Consider the following 14,055-nt stretch of genomic DNA (forward strand, 5'->3'; position numbering starts at 1 on the left):
AGGAGCCTGTCTTGCCTTCAGCTCTCTTTTAGATTCCCGGTTCTGATGCATAGTTCCCACGAGCCAGTCTCCAGGAGCCCGCAACCTGTGTAGGTCCTTCAACAGCAAGGTGGCAGCAGCCCACAGCCCATGAAGGTCCTTCAGCTGCTGAGCCCCTCGACGATCTGCTGCCATGGTCACTGTCCTATGGGCTTGTCTCCTATGCTCCTCCTCAATGGGTGGGGGGTAGGAGAAATGGACTCCCTGTTTCTGGTGCCCTGACACACTGTGAAACCACACACACTCCTGGCAGGGCCCTGACACATTGTGAAACCCCACACGCTCCCTGACTTGCTGTGAAACCCCACACGCTCCCTGACACAGTGTGAAACCCCACACGCTCCCTGACACAGTGTGAAACCCCACACGCTCCCTGACACAGTGTGAAACCCCACACGCTCCCTGACACAGTGTGAAACCCCACACGCTCCCTGACACAGTGTGAAACCCCACACGCTCCCTGACACAGTGTGAAACCTCACACGCTCCCTGACACAGTGTGAAACCCCACACGCTCCCTGACTCGCTGTGAAGCCCCACACGCTCCCTGACTCGCTGTGAAGCCCCACACGCTCCCTGACTCGCTGTGAAGCCCCACACGCTCCCTGACACGCTGTGAAGCCCCACACGCTCGCTGTGAAGCCCCACACGCTCGTTGTGAAGCCCCACACGCTCCCTGACTCGCTGTGAAGCCCCACACGCTCCCTGACTCGCTGTGAAGCCCCACACGCTCCCTGACTCGCTGTGAAGCCCCACACGCTCCCTGACTCGCTGTGAAGCCCCACACGCTCCCTGACTCGCTGTGAAGCCCCACACGCTCCCTGACTCGCTGTGAAGCCCCACACGCTCCCTGACTCGCTGTGAAGCCCCAAACACTCCTGGCAGAGCCCTGACACACTGTGAAACCCCAAACACTCCTGGCAGAGCCCTGACACACTGTGAAACCCCAAACACTCCTGGCAGAGCCCTGACACACTGTGAAACCCCAAACACTCCTGGCAGAGCCCTGACACACTGTGAAACCCCAAACACTCCTGGCAGAGCCCTGACACACTGTGAAACCCCACACTACATACTCGCTGACACACTGTGAAACCCCAAACACTCCTGGCAGGACCCTGACACACTGTAAATCCCCACACCCTTCTGGCAGGGTCCCTTACTCACTGTGACATCTCCACACAAAAAAAAATGCAGAAAAGAAATCAGTGAAAAAAATACAGACATTTAATATTGGTGCACCTCATGCCAATCCATGCAACGAGTAATCTCAAGCATCCAGAAAGTTCACTTATCTGGTATCTGCCAATCCCGATAGGTGCTGTATACCAGGGTTTTACTGTAATATGGAACTTCTTCACACAAAAAGTGGTGAGTGTGAAATGACCTGCCAGCTGAACAATAGAGTGCTACAGGACAGAAACGGGCCCCTTCAGCCTTTCTAGTCTGTGCCAAACCATTTTCTTTTCTAGTCCCATGTAACTGCACCCAGTCCATAGCCCTCCCATCCACGTGTCTGTCCAAATTCTTAAATGTTAAAATTGAGCCGACATAGACCTCAGCTGGCAGCTCGTTCCACACTCCCACCACTCTTCGTGTGAACTTCCCCCCCGCGTTCCCCATAAATGTTTCCCCTTTCACTTTTAACCCATGTCCTCTGATTTGTATCTCACCCACCCTCGGTGGAAAAGCCTATTTGCATTTACTCTGTCTGTCCCCCTCAATTTTAAATACTTCTATCAAATCTCTCTTCATTTTTCTACCCTCCAGGGGATAAAGTCCTGACTTGTTTAACCTTTCCCTGTAACTCAGTTCCTGAAGTCCGGGCAACATCCTAGTAAATCTGCACTCTTTCTATCTTATTGATAGGTTTCCTGTAGTTTGGTGACCACACAATATCCAAATTTGACCTCACCAATGTCTTATACAACTTTACCATAACATCCCAACTCCTGTACTGAATACTTTAATTTATGACAGCCAATATGCCAAAAGCTCTCTTTACAACCCTGTCCACCTGTGACTTCACTTTCAGGGAATTATGTATCTGTATACTCAGATCCCTCTGTTTTGCTGCCCTCCTCAGTGCCCAACCATTCACCATGTATGTCCTTTCTTGGTTTGTCCTTCTAAAATGCAACACCTGACACTTGTCTCTATTAAGTTCCATCTGCTGTTTTTTCAGCTGGTCCAGATCCCTCTGCAAGCTTGGAAAATCTTCGCTGTCCACCACGCCTCCACTTGCTGATCCAGTTTGCCACATTATCATCCAGATCAAGATGGCAAACAACAGTGGTCCCAGCACTGATCCCTGAGGCACACCCCTAGTCTGAGAAGCCGTCATCCACTACTACTCTCTGGCTTATCCCTCCAGCCCTTGTCGAATCCAGTTCACTACTTTGCCATGAACACCGTCTGAACCTTCCTGAGTAACCTCCTATGTGGAATCTTGTCAAAGGCCTTACTGTAGCAAACATCCATAGCCTTTGTCAACTTTCCTGGTAACCTCCTCCAAAAACTCTACGAGATGGGTTAAGCATGGCCTACCACGCACAAAGCCACATTGACTATCCCTAATCAGTTTCTGGTTGTCCAGATAATTGTATGTCTGATTTTGTAGAACATCTTCCAATAATTTACTTACTACTGACGTCTGGCTAACTGGCTTGTAATTTCCAGAGTTACTTTGGAGTCTTTTTTAAACAGCGGAACAACATGAGCTACCCTCCAATCCTCTGGCCCCACACCCTTGGCTAAGGACATTTTAAATATTTCTGCCAGAGCCCCTGCAAATTCTACACTATCTTCCCTCAAGGTCCGAGGGAATATCTGGTCAGGTCCTGGGGATTTATCCACCCTTATTTGTTTTATGACAGTAAGCACCCCCTCCTCCTCTTTAATCCGTATGGATTCCATGACCTCGCTGCTTGTTTTCCTCACTTCCCATGTCTCTGTGCCCATTTCCTGAGTGAATATTGATGGAAAAAAAACACACTTAAGATCTCCCCCATCTCTTGGCTCCATTCAAAGCTGACCACTCTGATCTTCTAGGAGACTAATTTTGTCCCGTACTATTCTTTTGTTCTTAATATACCTGGAGAAACCTTAGGATTTTCCTTCACATTGTCTGCCAAAGCAACCCAATGTTTTCTTTTAACCTTTCTGATTTCTTTCATTTTTTTGTTCTTCTTCTGTACCTCATTTGCTTCAAGTTGCCAATACCTGCTATACACATCTGTCCTTCTGAACTTGATCCCCAGTATCCCTCGAAAACCAAGATTCCCTGTGCCTGTTAAACTCTTCTTTAAATCCTGACAGGAACAAACAAACTTGCACATCCTTGCCTGAAAACAATTTATCCCAATCCATGCATTCTAGATCCTTTCTCATTCTCAAAGTTAGCTTTTCTCAATTTAGGATCTCACCCCGAGGCCAAGACCTATCCTCCAGAATTAATTTGAACCTCGTGGCATCCTGATTGTTGGATCCAAAATGTTGCCCTACACATACGTCTGTCACCTGTCCTGTCTCGTTTCCTAATGGGAGATCCAGTGTTGCTCTCTCTCTCTCGAGTTGGTACCTCTATATATTGATTTAGAAAACTTTCCTAAATACATTTGACAAACTCCAAGCCATCCAGCCCTTTCACAGTATGGGAGTCCCATACTTAAAATCTCCTAATTTCACAATCTTATGGTTCCTGCAGATGTCTGTTACCTCCACAGATTTACTCCTCCAATTCTCACTGACTATTGAACGCTCTATAATGCACCCCCATGACTGTGGTCATACCTTTCCCGTTCCTCAGCGCCACCCATGTGGCCTCAGTAGATGAGCCCTCTGGTCTGTCCTTCCTGAGCACAGCTGTGGAGTGATGAATGCATCTCTAACTTGACATTTAAGTAAGACTTGGACAGGTACATGGATGGGAGGGGTACGAGGCCTATGGTCCAGGTGGTCTCGGCCAAAAATAGTCCAGCATAGTCTAGATGGGGTCTGTATCTGTGATGTTGTATTTTTTGTTTCTCTGTAATGAGTGCAGGTAGGGCAGACGAGGGTATCAGAGGGTGCACCTTCGGAGCTCAGTTAATATCCAAATACAGTAAAGCCCCTAGTATCTGGTGCCGATGGGTAGATGCCGGATGAGTATATTTTCCATGTCTAGCTAATACACCTCCATTAAGAAAATACACTTTAAAAGACAAAAATACTGCCCTTACACTGAACACTTGCATAAATATATAAACCATTTTACTTTATTTTCTGTTGCATTCTTGAAAATGTTTAACCATCGCTGCATCTGCAGGTTCCTCCCCCTCCACGGGAGCCGAACGATAACATTATAGATAATTAACCCCCTCCCCCAAAGTTTACAGATAAAACCTCTGACCGGGCCAGCTCTTACTCAGCAGGGATAAGGAGACCCCTTTTAAGAGAGTCGCCCCAACGGCGAGCGGCATCGACCAGCTCTTCGTTGGGGCGACACTGTTGCTGTTTCATACAGCATTATTTCAAGCAGCTGCTACGAGCAAGACTCTCCGCTGGTTGAATATTTGCCCCCCTCTTCACCACAGGTGTTACTTCAGGGAACATTTACTTACAATTTTAAATGAGTACTTTTAAATTTATTTTATTTTTGCCGGTTACTTGAATTCTGGATACCAGGGGTTTTAATGTATTGGAAAGATCTGATATTTGGTAATTGCTCACTGTTAATGTCCATCCAGATCTACTTTTTATGTACAATGTGCACTTAAGTATTCGCTTAATTCAATACTTTTCTGTGTGTTCCCTTGGAAGTTGTTCAACAGAAGCACAGGGAGACTCTACGGGCACAAACCGAGATGCTGAGAGTGAACACCATCCTGAAGCGGGAGAAGGTGAGAGTTTTCCGACTGGAGGACCAATATGCCGAGCTGACGGTCATTTCCGCTGTCCGGGACCGGAGGCTCGTGGAGCACGAGTTGCTGGTGAGGGGCCGGGACCATGAGGAGTGGAGGGAAAAGCATCTCCAGAGAGAGCTGGAAGTGATCCAGACCGACCAGCTGTTCCAGAGCAGCTTCTCGCGGAGTAAATTCAAGTCCGGGAGCTCGGCAGCAGTTGCCGGGGTCCCAGGGATTGGGAAAACGACCATGGTGCAGAAGATTGTATATGAGTGGGCCACACGGAAAATATTCCAATACTTCCAATTTGTCTTCAGCTTCAAGTTCCGGGATATGAATTCCATGAACTGCAGAATAAGTCTGAGGGAGCTGATACTGGATCAATACCCTTACTTTGAAAATATCCTTGGAGAGGTCTTTAAGAGCCCACAAGGATTGCTCTTCATATTCGATGGTTTGGATGAATTCAAGTACCAAATAAATTTTGAGGAGAGTTGGAGAGAGACAGAACCAGAACACAGTTGCACAGATCCCCAATTCCAGTGTGAAGTGTCTGACATAGTGTACAGTCTGATTCAGCACAAACTGCTCCCAGGATGTTCCATACTGGTGACTACCCGCCCCACGGCGTTACATTTATTGGAAAAGGCGGAGATCAGTGTCTGGGCTGAAATCCTGGGATTTGCCGGGAAGGAAAGAAAACAGTACTTCGAAAGGTTTTTTGAAGACCAAATGGTGGCGGCGGCTGTGTTCAAGCACGTGGAGGAGAACGCGATCCTGTACACCATGAGCTACAACCCCTCCTACTGTTGGATCCTCAGCCAGGCGCTGGGCCCCTTCTTCACACAGAGAGATCAAAGCCTGCGGGGCGTTCCCAAGACAATCACCCAGCTCTATTCCTACTACATTTACAACATCCTGCAAAACCACTGCCGCAAGAGCAAGAGCCCCCGCGGCGTGCTTCTGAGGCTCGGCCAGATGGCCTTCACAGGAGTGTCCAAGAAGAACATCGTGTTCACCGACGGAGACTTGCTCCAGTACGACCTGCTGCCTTCCCAGTTCCTGACCAGCTTCCTGGTGGAACTGTTGGAGAGGGAGGATACGGCCCTGAGCGTGGTCTACACCTTCCCACACCTCACCATCCAAGAGTTTGTGGCCGCGCTGGCGCTCTTTCTGGCTCCCAATCGCAAGGACATCCGGAAGCTACTCTCGGAAGCCAACAGTGTGACCGATGGCCGATTTGAGGTGTTCCTCCGCTTTGTTGCCGGCCTCTCCTCACCCGGGTCGGCTTGGCGCCTGGAGGAGTTTCTGGGTCCGTTCCCGCGCGAAGTGACCTACTGCGTGATTGACTGGGTGAAAGAGGAGATACGCCGGCAGGTTGGCAACTCGGGGAGCAGTGCCGGCAAAAGGAACCTCCTCAACGCGCTGCACTACCTGTTTGAGTCTCAGAACACTGGACTGGCTCAGGCCACACTGGGATCAGTACAGACACTTTCATTTCGTGGTCTACCTCTGACCCTGATTGACTGTGTGGTCCTGTCGCATGTCATTGGGCTGTGCAACACAATAAAACAGCTCGATCTAGATGACTGCTGCGTTCAGCACGAAGGGCTTGAGAGGCTGGCACCTGAACTGCACAGATGCCAGGAGTTGAGGTAACTATTATTTTGTCTCAAACTCAAAACTTTAAAAAATTTTCCTGCTTTCTTTTCACGTGCAGGTGCTCCCTGACTTGCGACATTGCGTCCACCTGCACCTATGACCGAAATTTCAAGAAAGAAATCCAAAACGTGCACGATTGCGGTGAAAATCGGAAAACAGCGCCTCTCACAAGAGGTTGGCAGCGGTGGCTAGCCTCTTGTGAGAGCTGGCCTTGGTGGCCGCCATGTTGAAATATTTCACCGCATTTTAACTCCTTGTGTCCATTTTTTTTCCCCGATTCTGTCACTTGATATTCCGATGGTCAGACAGACTTTAGAGGTCAGTAGAGTCCGCAGGGGGCTCAGGATCCACACCACCAGAGATAATCAGAGATAGAGAATGGAAGGAAATCGATCGTTGTACTCTTCAGTATAAGGCAATTCCCTGACATGCGTCCGATCCGGGATACGACTGGTCATCCAGAACGGAACTATGGACATACGTCGGCGAGTAACTGTAATGGAAAAGAAACAAAAACAGATTGGAGGATTGAGTCAAACAAGAAAAAGTTTGCAGGGGTCGAGGGAGACAGGATGCAGACTGGGAATGGTCTAATTGAGCGCCTTTGCTCTATTTGTGGCCACATCTTGGACCTCCCAGTGGCCAACTATTACAATTCCCTACCCCATTCCCACACTCACCTGTCCATCCGTGGCCTCATGGACTTCCAAACCAAGTTTGGAGGAATAATGCGTTGGCCTGCATTTTCCATTAGGCTCCTCACCTGAGTCTCTCTTTCTCCAGTCCTGTTTCCTTCTGCTTCCCTCCCCTGTCGGAGAGCTTTCCTCTCCCCCTATGGCTTCTCAGCTTTTTTTTTCTTCTCTACCCTCTCGCCTATAAGTACCTATGACCTCAGTCTGTTACCCTGTGCTCCTCCCTCCATTTCTCTGTTCAGGCACCTACCTGTTCTTGCTTCTACCCGACGAAGAGCCCAGGCCCAAAATGTTGGTGACCCTTTACTTCCTATGGGTGCTGTGTGTGACCTGTTGAGTTTCCCCAGTACATTTCATCGTGGAGGTCTGTTGTTGCCCAGGGACTTAAATGTTTCCTTGTGAAGGGAAGTTTTATCAGATCAGTAATATTAGCCATTCTCAACCTTTTTTTGGTTGTGGCCCCGTTAGGATGCTACTCAAAATTTATGGCCCTGCCCCCCCCTTCCCTGTGAAGCAGGAAAATTTTGGTTTAAATTTAAATTTTAGACATACAGCACAGTGACAGGCCATCTCGGCCCTTGTGTCCATGCTGCCCAATTAAACCTACACCCCCGGTATGATTCGAATGGTGGGAGGAAACCCCATGCAGATGAGGGGAGAACGTACCAACTCCTTACAGATGGCACGGGATTCAAACCCCGGTCCCGATCGCTGGCATTGAAAGGGCGTCGTGGATTGAATCAGTTTGTTTCTCTCCCTGTTCTTCTTTAGACTGGGGAGTTCCAACCTGGGAAATTTGGGAGTGGAACTGATGTCTGTGGTTCTGAAGCACCCAGACTGTAAGATCCAGAAACTGTGGTAAGTACCATCACAATGATGGGGTGTTTGACGCTGAATGTTGACATGATCATTCATTGCATTTGGATAAACATTGTACAGGTACACTGTTACAAGTCCAAAGGACCCCAAAACCCAGCAGCAATAGATATTCACCACGACAAGTGGTTACTTAAACAAAAGTTGTTTTTAATTATCTTTAAACATGAAAACAGAATCAAATTTTATCACTATTTACCCCCTTCTAATTCTAAATGCATGTATATGTAATGTGTGTGTAAATTTAAGAAAAGTTCTTTGGTTCGCAGTTCAATCTCTCTTCTCATTCTTCTAAGTTCACTGCAGGCAATTCTTATACTGTGCACAGAATTTAACATGTATAAAGTTCACCAGGCTTTGGTGCTCGAAAGGTAAATGTTTACTGCTCAGGAAGGTTCTTGTAGGTTTGCAGAGAGAGATGTGTTGTTCCAGGATTTCCACAACTGAGGTACCACCTCAATGTCTTGCTTATGAAACTTGCTCCATCAGGGTTCTCCAGATGATAACCTCTTTTTATCACAGAGTTCCTTTCTGTTTCACTTATTCAAGAGAAACATCAGACAGATAGCACTTCCAGCCATCCGCCACTCTGGAGCTTCTGTTTCAGTTCCAACAAGCTTCTCCTGGCTTGTTACTCCAAACTGCCAGCAGTATGTCCTTCTCTCTCTCACTTGCAAAACCCCTGACCTTCTCCAGCAAACAATAAGAGTTAGTCTTCTGCTCCCATCTGTTGTTTTAGGTAAACAATAACCTCTCAATGACCTCTGAGTGAGCACTTTGCAGAGAGGTCAAAAGCCTTGCAAAAAGGTCCAAAACAGAAAACCTGGCTCTGGTTGTTCTTTCAAGACAATGGTCTATTCATTTCATTACATTATTTCAATTAGAACCTACTTGTGAAATGTGCACAGTATTCTCCATAGTTTCTGTGAAGTCACTGAATATGAATTCTTCAGTACTTCAAATAAGATCTGTTTTAAAGTGTGTATGTAACCTACTCAAATTTTTCTCCCAAAAACATTCTCAAATATTCCATCACAATAACCTGCTTTATATTATGAAAATTTGCTTTTGCAAAGAAAGCCATGTCCGCTTTTATGAAAAGTTTTGAATGGGCTTTCACTTTTACAAACATGGGCTATACCTGTATTTGGATAATCGGGCTAGCACGATGCTCTGGCAGCACTGGTGACCAGGGTTCGACTCCCGCACTGCCCCATGAGGAGTATATACAATCTCCCCAGGTCTGCGTGGGTCTCCTTCAGGTGATCCACTTTCCTCCCACCCTTCAAAACGTACTGGGTTTGTAGGTCAATTGAATGTAATTGGACGTCATGATCCAGAAGGGCCTGTTACCGTGCTGTATGTCTAAAGAAAAAAAAATTGAAACTCTGGGTCTGTTGATGTCTTATCAATCATAGAACGTTAGTAGGTCAGCTCATGATGCCTATTTAACCCTACTCTTCAACAATCTAATCCTTCCCAGTCTGCCTCCTCACACTCGTATCCCTCTACTTGTTTTACATTCATGTACCCATCTTGAACCAATCTCCTACGTCCCCCAGCAATGCATTCCAAGCACCCACCACTCTGTAAAATAATAACGGACCTCTGACGTCTCCCCTAATTTTCCTCCACTCACTTTTGTCACCCTAGGAGAAAGGTGCTGGCTGTTCACCCCATGACTTGCATACCTCCAGCAGATCATCTCTCGTCCTTCATTGCTTGTAAGGGAAAAGCCCCTGGCTCCATCCACCTTGCTTCATAAAGATGTGTTCTCCAATCCTGGCCACATCTCTGCCCCCTCCCTGAAGTGCCTCTATCCTTCCTGTAGTGAGGTGACTCAGACCGAAGGCAATTCTGCAAGTGTGGGCTAACCCAGCTATTCTCAACCCCTTTTTCTTTATCAGCTCTGGCTGCCCAAGGACTCTGCTCAAAGTTTATGGGCCCCCTTCCCTCTGTGAAACAGTCAAGTTTTGGTTTCTTCTGTGCTTCTCTCCCACCGACTATGTTTTTTTTAAAAAAAATACAGTCTAAAGTCCAGACTGCTTGGGGTTTGGTTGGTCTGTATTTTCCAGATTCTCGAGCAGTAGATCTGTGACACACAGAAGCCGAGAGTTGTCGAAGTCTGAATTCTCAGGTGGTCTGGATTTCTGGCGTCCAGATTTTTGTAACTTTTATTGTACAGGTACTTCCCTGGCTTGCTACCGATATGACTTATGTCCAACTGCATCTACGCCTAATTTTGTTTTAGTATATAAAGAATATAAAATGTGCATAGATTATGTTGTGTGTGACAAACTATTACAGGGATGTAAGAGCAAAAATGTGTGCACTTACCTTGTTAGTTGGCGTCCCTGGGGACCATAGGCTGGGCATAGCCATCTTGATTCCTGTGCGCGAGTCTTCGATTGGCGCATGCGGGAGAGTTAAGCGCCCTGATGGTGTTGAATTCGTGCCCTTAACTCTCTCAAGATGGCCACGGCCAGCCTGTGGACCCCGGGGATGCCGACTAACAAGGTGAGCCTGGACCAGGAGGTAGAAAGATTTTGCCGAGGTTGATTGACAAATTCGGGAAGCTTTCAGATACTGTCGTCAAATCTTCGTTGGGGAAAAAAAGATTTAATTAGACTTTGGCGCGGGCAGAATTCCAGCTTGTGTCCATTTTGAGGTACAACCGATCGTTTGGTCCCAATTACAGTCGTAAGTCGGGGAGTATAAAGAAAAATTTGCATTACGCAAGGTGAAAATAAAACTAGGCTTTTACTTAAAGGTGCTGCAGCCCCCCATCGAGAGGGACTGGTCTAACCAAGGTTGAATAGAGCTGATGAATAAATCCTGTCTCTGTGACCCTCAACCTTCACTCTCACTGATTCCCAGGATGGACAACGTCGGCCTCACAGATTTTGGCACTGAGGATCTCGCCTCCACGCTAAGTAGAAACTGCTCGCTGACAGAGCTCGACCTGAGTGGCAATAATCTCAGAGAATCCAGAGTGAAACTGGTGTCTGCTGCGCTGAGAAACCCAGGTTGTAAAATACAGACACTGAGGTAAGTACCAGACTGAGGGACAGTTTACAGTTGAATGCAAGTAAAAAACCAGAGGAACTCGGTCAGTCTCGCAGGTAAAGATAAACTACCGATGTTTCAGCCTGGCGCATGCGGGAGGCAGGCAGCAGGCAGGCATCAGAATTAAAGACTAGGGAAAGAAAGGGGGCAGAATGGGAGGGGGGGAGGAGTCCAGACCAACAGACAAAAGGTGTCAATTGGATATGTTAAAAGAGGAGGTGAGAATTGACTTTGGAGTCTGCAGGCACTGTGATTACAGTAAAAACATACACAGTAAATGCTGGAGGAACTCAGCTGGTCTTGCAGCGTCCACAGGACATAAAGACGTACTCATGGCGTTTCGGGTCTGAGCCCCTCTTTGAGGAATAAGCAAAGAACAGGAAGGTGTCAGAATAAAGACGGGGAGGGGAGGGAGGGAGGGAAGAGAGAGACAGAAGGAGGACAAAGATGGAAGGGGGTGGGGCGCAGAAAAGTCTGTTAATGCCATCTGGTTGAAAGGTGTTGTGAAAGATGGGTGTTGTTCCTCCAGGTTGGGGGTGGTCACAGTCTGGCAGTGCATGAGACTATGGATAGTTTAATGCTGAACATTAATATGACTTATGTTACCGATATACTGAATTTGCATCATCTGTTTCTCTGTGCACTTCACTTTCTGTCTAATTTCACCCCCCCTAGGGTGAGTGATACCAACATCCCAAATCTGTCAACCAAGGATGTCACCTCTGGGCTCAGTATGAATCACTCTCTGACAAAGATCAAACTGAGTAAAAATAAATTGGGGGATTCAGGAGTCAGACTGTTGTCCGAGGTTCTACGTGTCACCAAATATAAAATTCAGCGGCTGTGGTGAGTACCAGAGTGTGGGAGATTATTTGCAGTTGTAAATCTTTGGAAATTGGTTGAGGAGGACAGGGCATATTTATTGGTGGAGATTGCTAACTCCTTGATTAGCCAGGCCATCAAAGGTTATGGGCAGTGGGGCTCTTAAATTTCTAAAAGTCTTAAATTTAGACATGTCACATGATAACGGGCCCTTTCGGCCCACGAGCCCGTGCCACCCAATTATTCCTAATTGACCTACAGCCCCCAAGTATTTTATTTATTGAACGGTGGAAGGAAACAGGACCCCCCCCCGCCGGGGAAAAGCCCACGCAGATGCAGGGAAACCATGCAAACAGTGTCTGATTCAAACTTCAGTCCTGATTTCTGGAGCCAACCATGCTGCCCCAATCATGATTAAATGGTGGGGCAGACTCGATGGGCCGAATAGCCTTATTTCTGCTCCTAAGGGCCTGGATTTCTCACACCGAACATTAATATAATCGGTAGTTGTGTTAGCAATGAACACCAGGGGTTTGCACAGTGTCCCTCTCTCTGACTTCCCCCTCTCCCTCTCTGTCTGACCTCCAGGCTGAACAAAGCTGGACTCACGGATCCTTCAGCCGAAGATCTCATCTCCACTCTCTGTGCGATCCCTTCACTGACGGAGCTGGATCTGAGTGTTAACCACGTGGGAGATTCAGGGGCGAAACTGCTGTCTGCGGCTCTGAGGAATCCAGACTGTAAAATGCAGAAGCTGGGGTAAGTACCAGACTGTAAGAGATCGCATTGGCAATCACTGGGTGTCTTGACGCTGGTACCAGCGAGGGGCTCTGCAGCTGCAGGACGCACCCAGGTGGCGAACTGCTGGGGACGTGCAGGCAAGGGACCCATGCGTGCTGCTGGAGGCTGGGTCATGAGAGCCAGTTAGGTACCGGAACCGGGGTTCGACAGGGTGCTGAGGGCAAGAAGGATCCCAGAAGGGTGCTGAAACCTCACGTTGGAGGTGTAGATCTGGGCTCAGGTTGCCGATGGTTTGAATTGAGTTGGAGTATCGAGAGGCTGCGGGAGCACTAGAGGTGAATCCGCAGATGCTCGGGGGGAGGGGGTGGCACTCTTCTGCTTCCCTTTCACACTGCTCCTGAAAGCCTGCACTTCTACTGTTTCACTTGCCTGCGTGAACACGACGAGACTGGGATTGGGGGGTAATTTTCACCCTGCTACTTACCCGCCAAGGTAGGTAGTGTCGGAGCTGATGTGTTTCACATCAACTTCAGTGCAAAAGGCTTAACCGTCTTCCCAGGACGCTGTCGCGCTGCAGGCCCTGCCTCCTTTTGCCGGGTCCCTGTGTAAAAGGTGGCACTGAAACTGGCTTTTCTTGGTTCATTGTGAACGTTCTGACCTGACCCAGCTTTAAACACCGATCATTGACACGCCAATTTAGTGGGATTGCAGCGTGAAAGCCCTATTGACTGTCAGGGGCAAAACTTTGTCTGCTTCATGGCAGGTGAAGGGCAATTTTGTGTAATGTTACATTTCTCTTTTATCACATGACAATTCATAGTATCTGATCTGAACATTCACCTGATCGATAATTGGGTCACTGTTGAGCACCAGGTGTTTGTAATGATTCCATCTCTCTGATCCCTAGGCTGAACAGTACCGGTCTCACAGATTCTTGCACTGAGGATCTCTACGATGCTCTCAGTACAAACCAATCACTGACAGATCTGAACCTCAGTGACAATAACCTGGGCGATTCAGGAGTGAAACGAATATCTGCAGCTCTCAGGAACCCCGACTGCAAAATACAGAAGCTGGGGTAAGTGCCTCATCTGCACATCCTCCATTACCTGTACATCTGGCCTCCGCCCCCATGCGTGACAAGGACAGGGTTCCCTTTGCCCTCACCTACCAGCCTCCACTCCCAACCTGTCCTCCTCTGCCACCTACTGTGTGATCCCACCACTGGACACCTATTCCCCTCTCCACCTTCTGCGGGGACCGCTCCCTCCGTG

At 47.9% G+C, this 14,055-nt stretch overlaps 1 protein-coding gene across 1 annotated transcript in view; it reads left to right on the forward strand.

Annotated features, from left to right (window-relative positions):
* The window catches only part of LOC138740795 (NACHT, LRR and PYD domains-containing protein 12-like), a 53,232-nt gene that overhangs the window by 17,379 nt on the left and 21,798 nt on the right, over positions 1 to 14,055 (forward strand). Inside the window, exons 6-11 of the mRNA XM_069893897.1 lie at positions 4,840 to 6,577; positions 8,048 to 8,134; positions 11,030 to 11,200; positions 11,894 to 12,064; positions 12,629 to 12,799; positions 13,689 to 13,859. Of these exons, the coding sequence (XP_069749998.1) occupies positions 4,840 to 6,577; positions 8,048 to 8,134; positions 11,030 to 11,200; positions 11,894 to 12,064; positions 12,629 to 12,799; positions 13,689 to 13,859 (2,509 nt within the window). The remainder of the gene's footprint in view (positions 1 to 4,839; positions 6,578 to 8,047; positions 8,135 to 11,029; positions 11,201 to 11,893; positions 12,065 to 12,628; positions 12,800 to 13,688; positions 13,860 to 14,055) is intronic.

The sequence above is a fragment of the Narcine bancroftii genome, chromosome 8 (genome assembly GCF_036971445.1).
Source record: "Narcine bancroftii isolate sNarBan1 chromosome 8, sNarBan1.hap1, whole genome shotgun sequence".
Taxonomy (NCBI): domain Eukaryota; kingdom Metazoa; phylum Chordata; class Chondrichthyes; order Torpediniformes; family Narcinidae; genus Narcine; species Narcine bancroftii.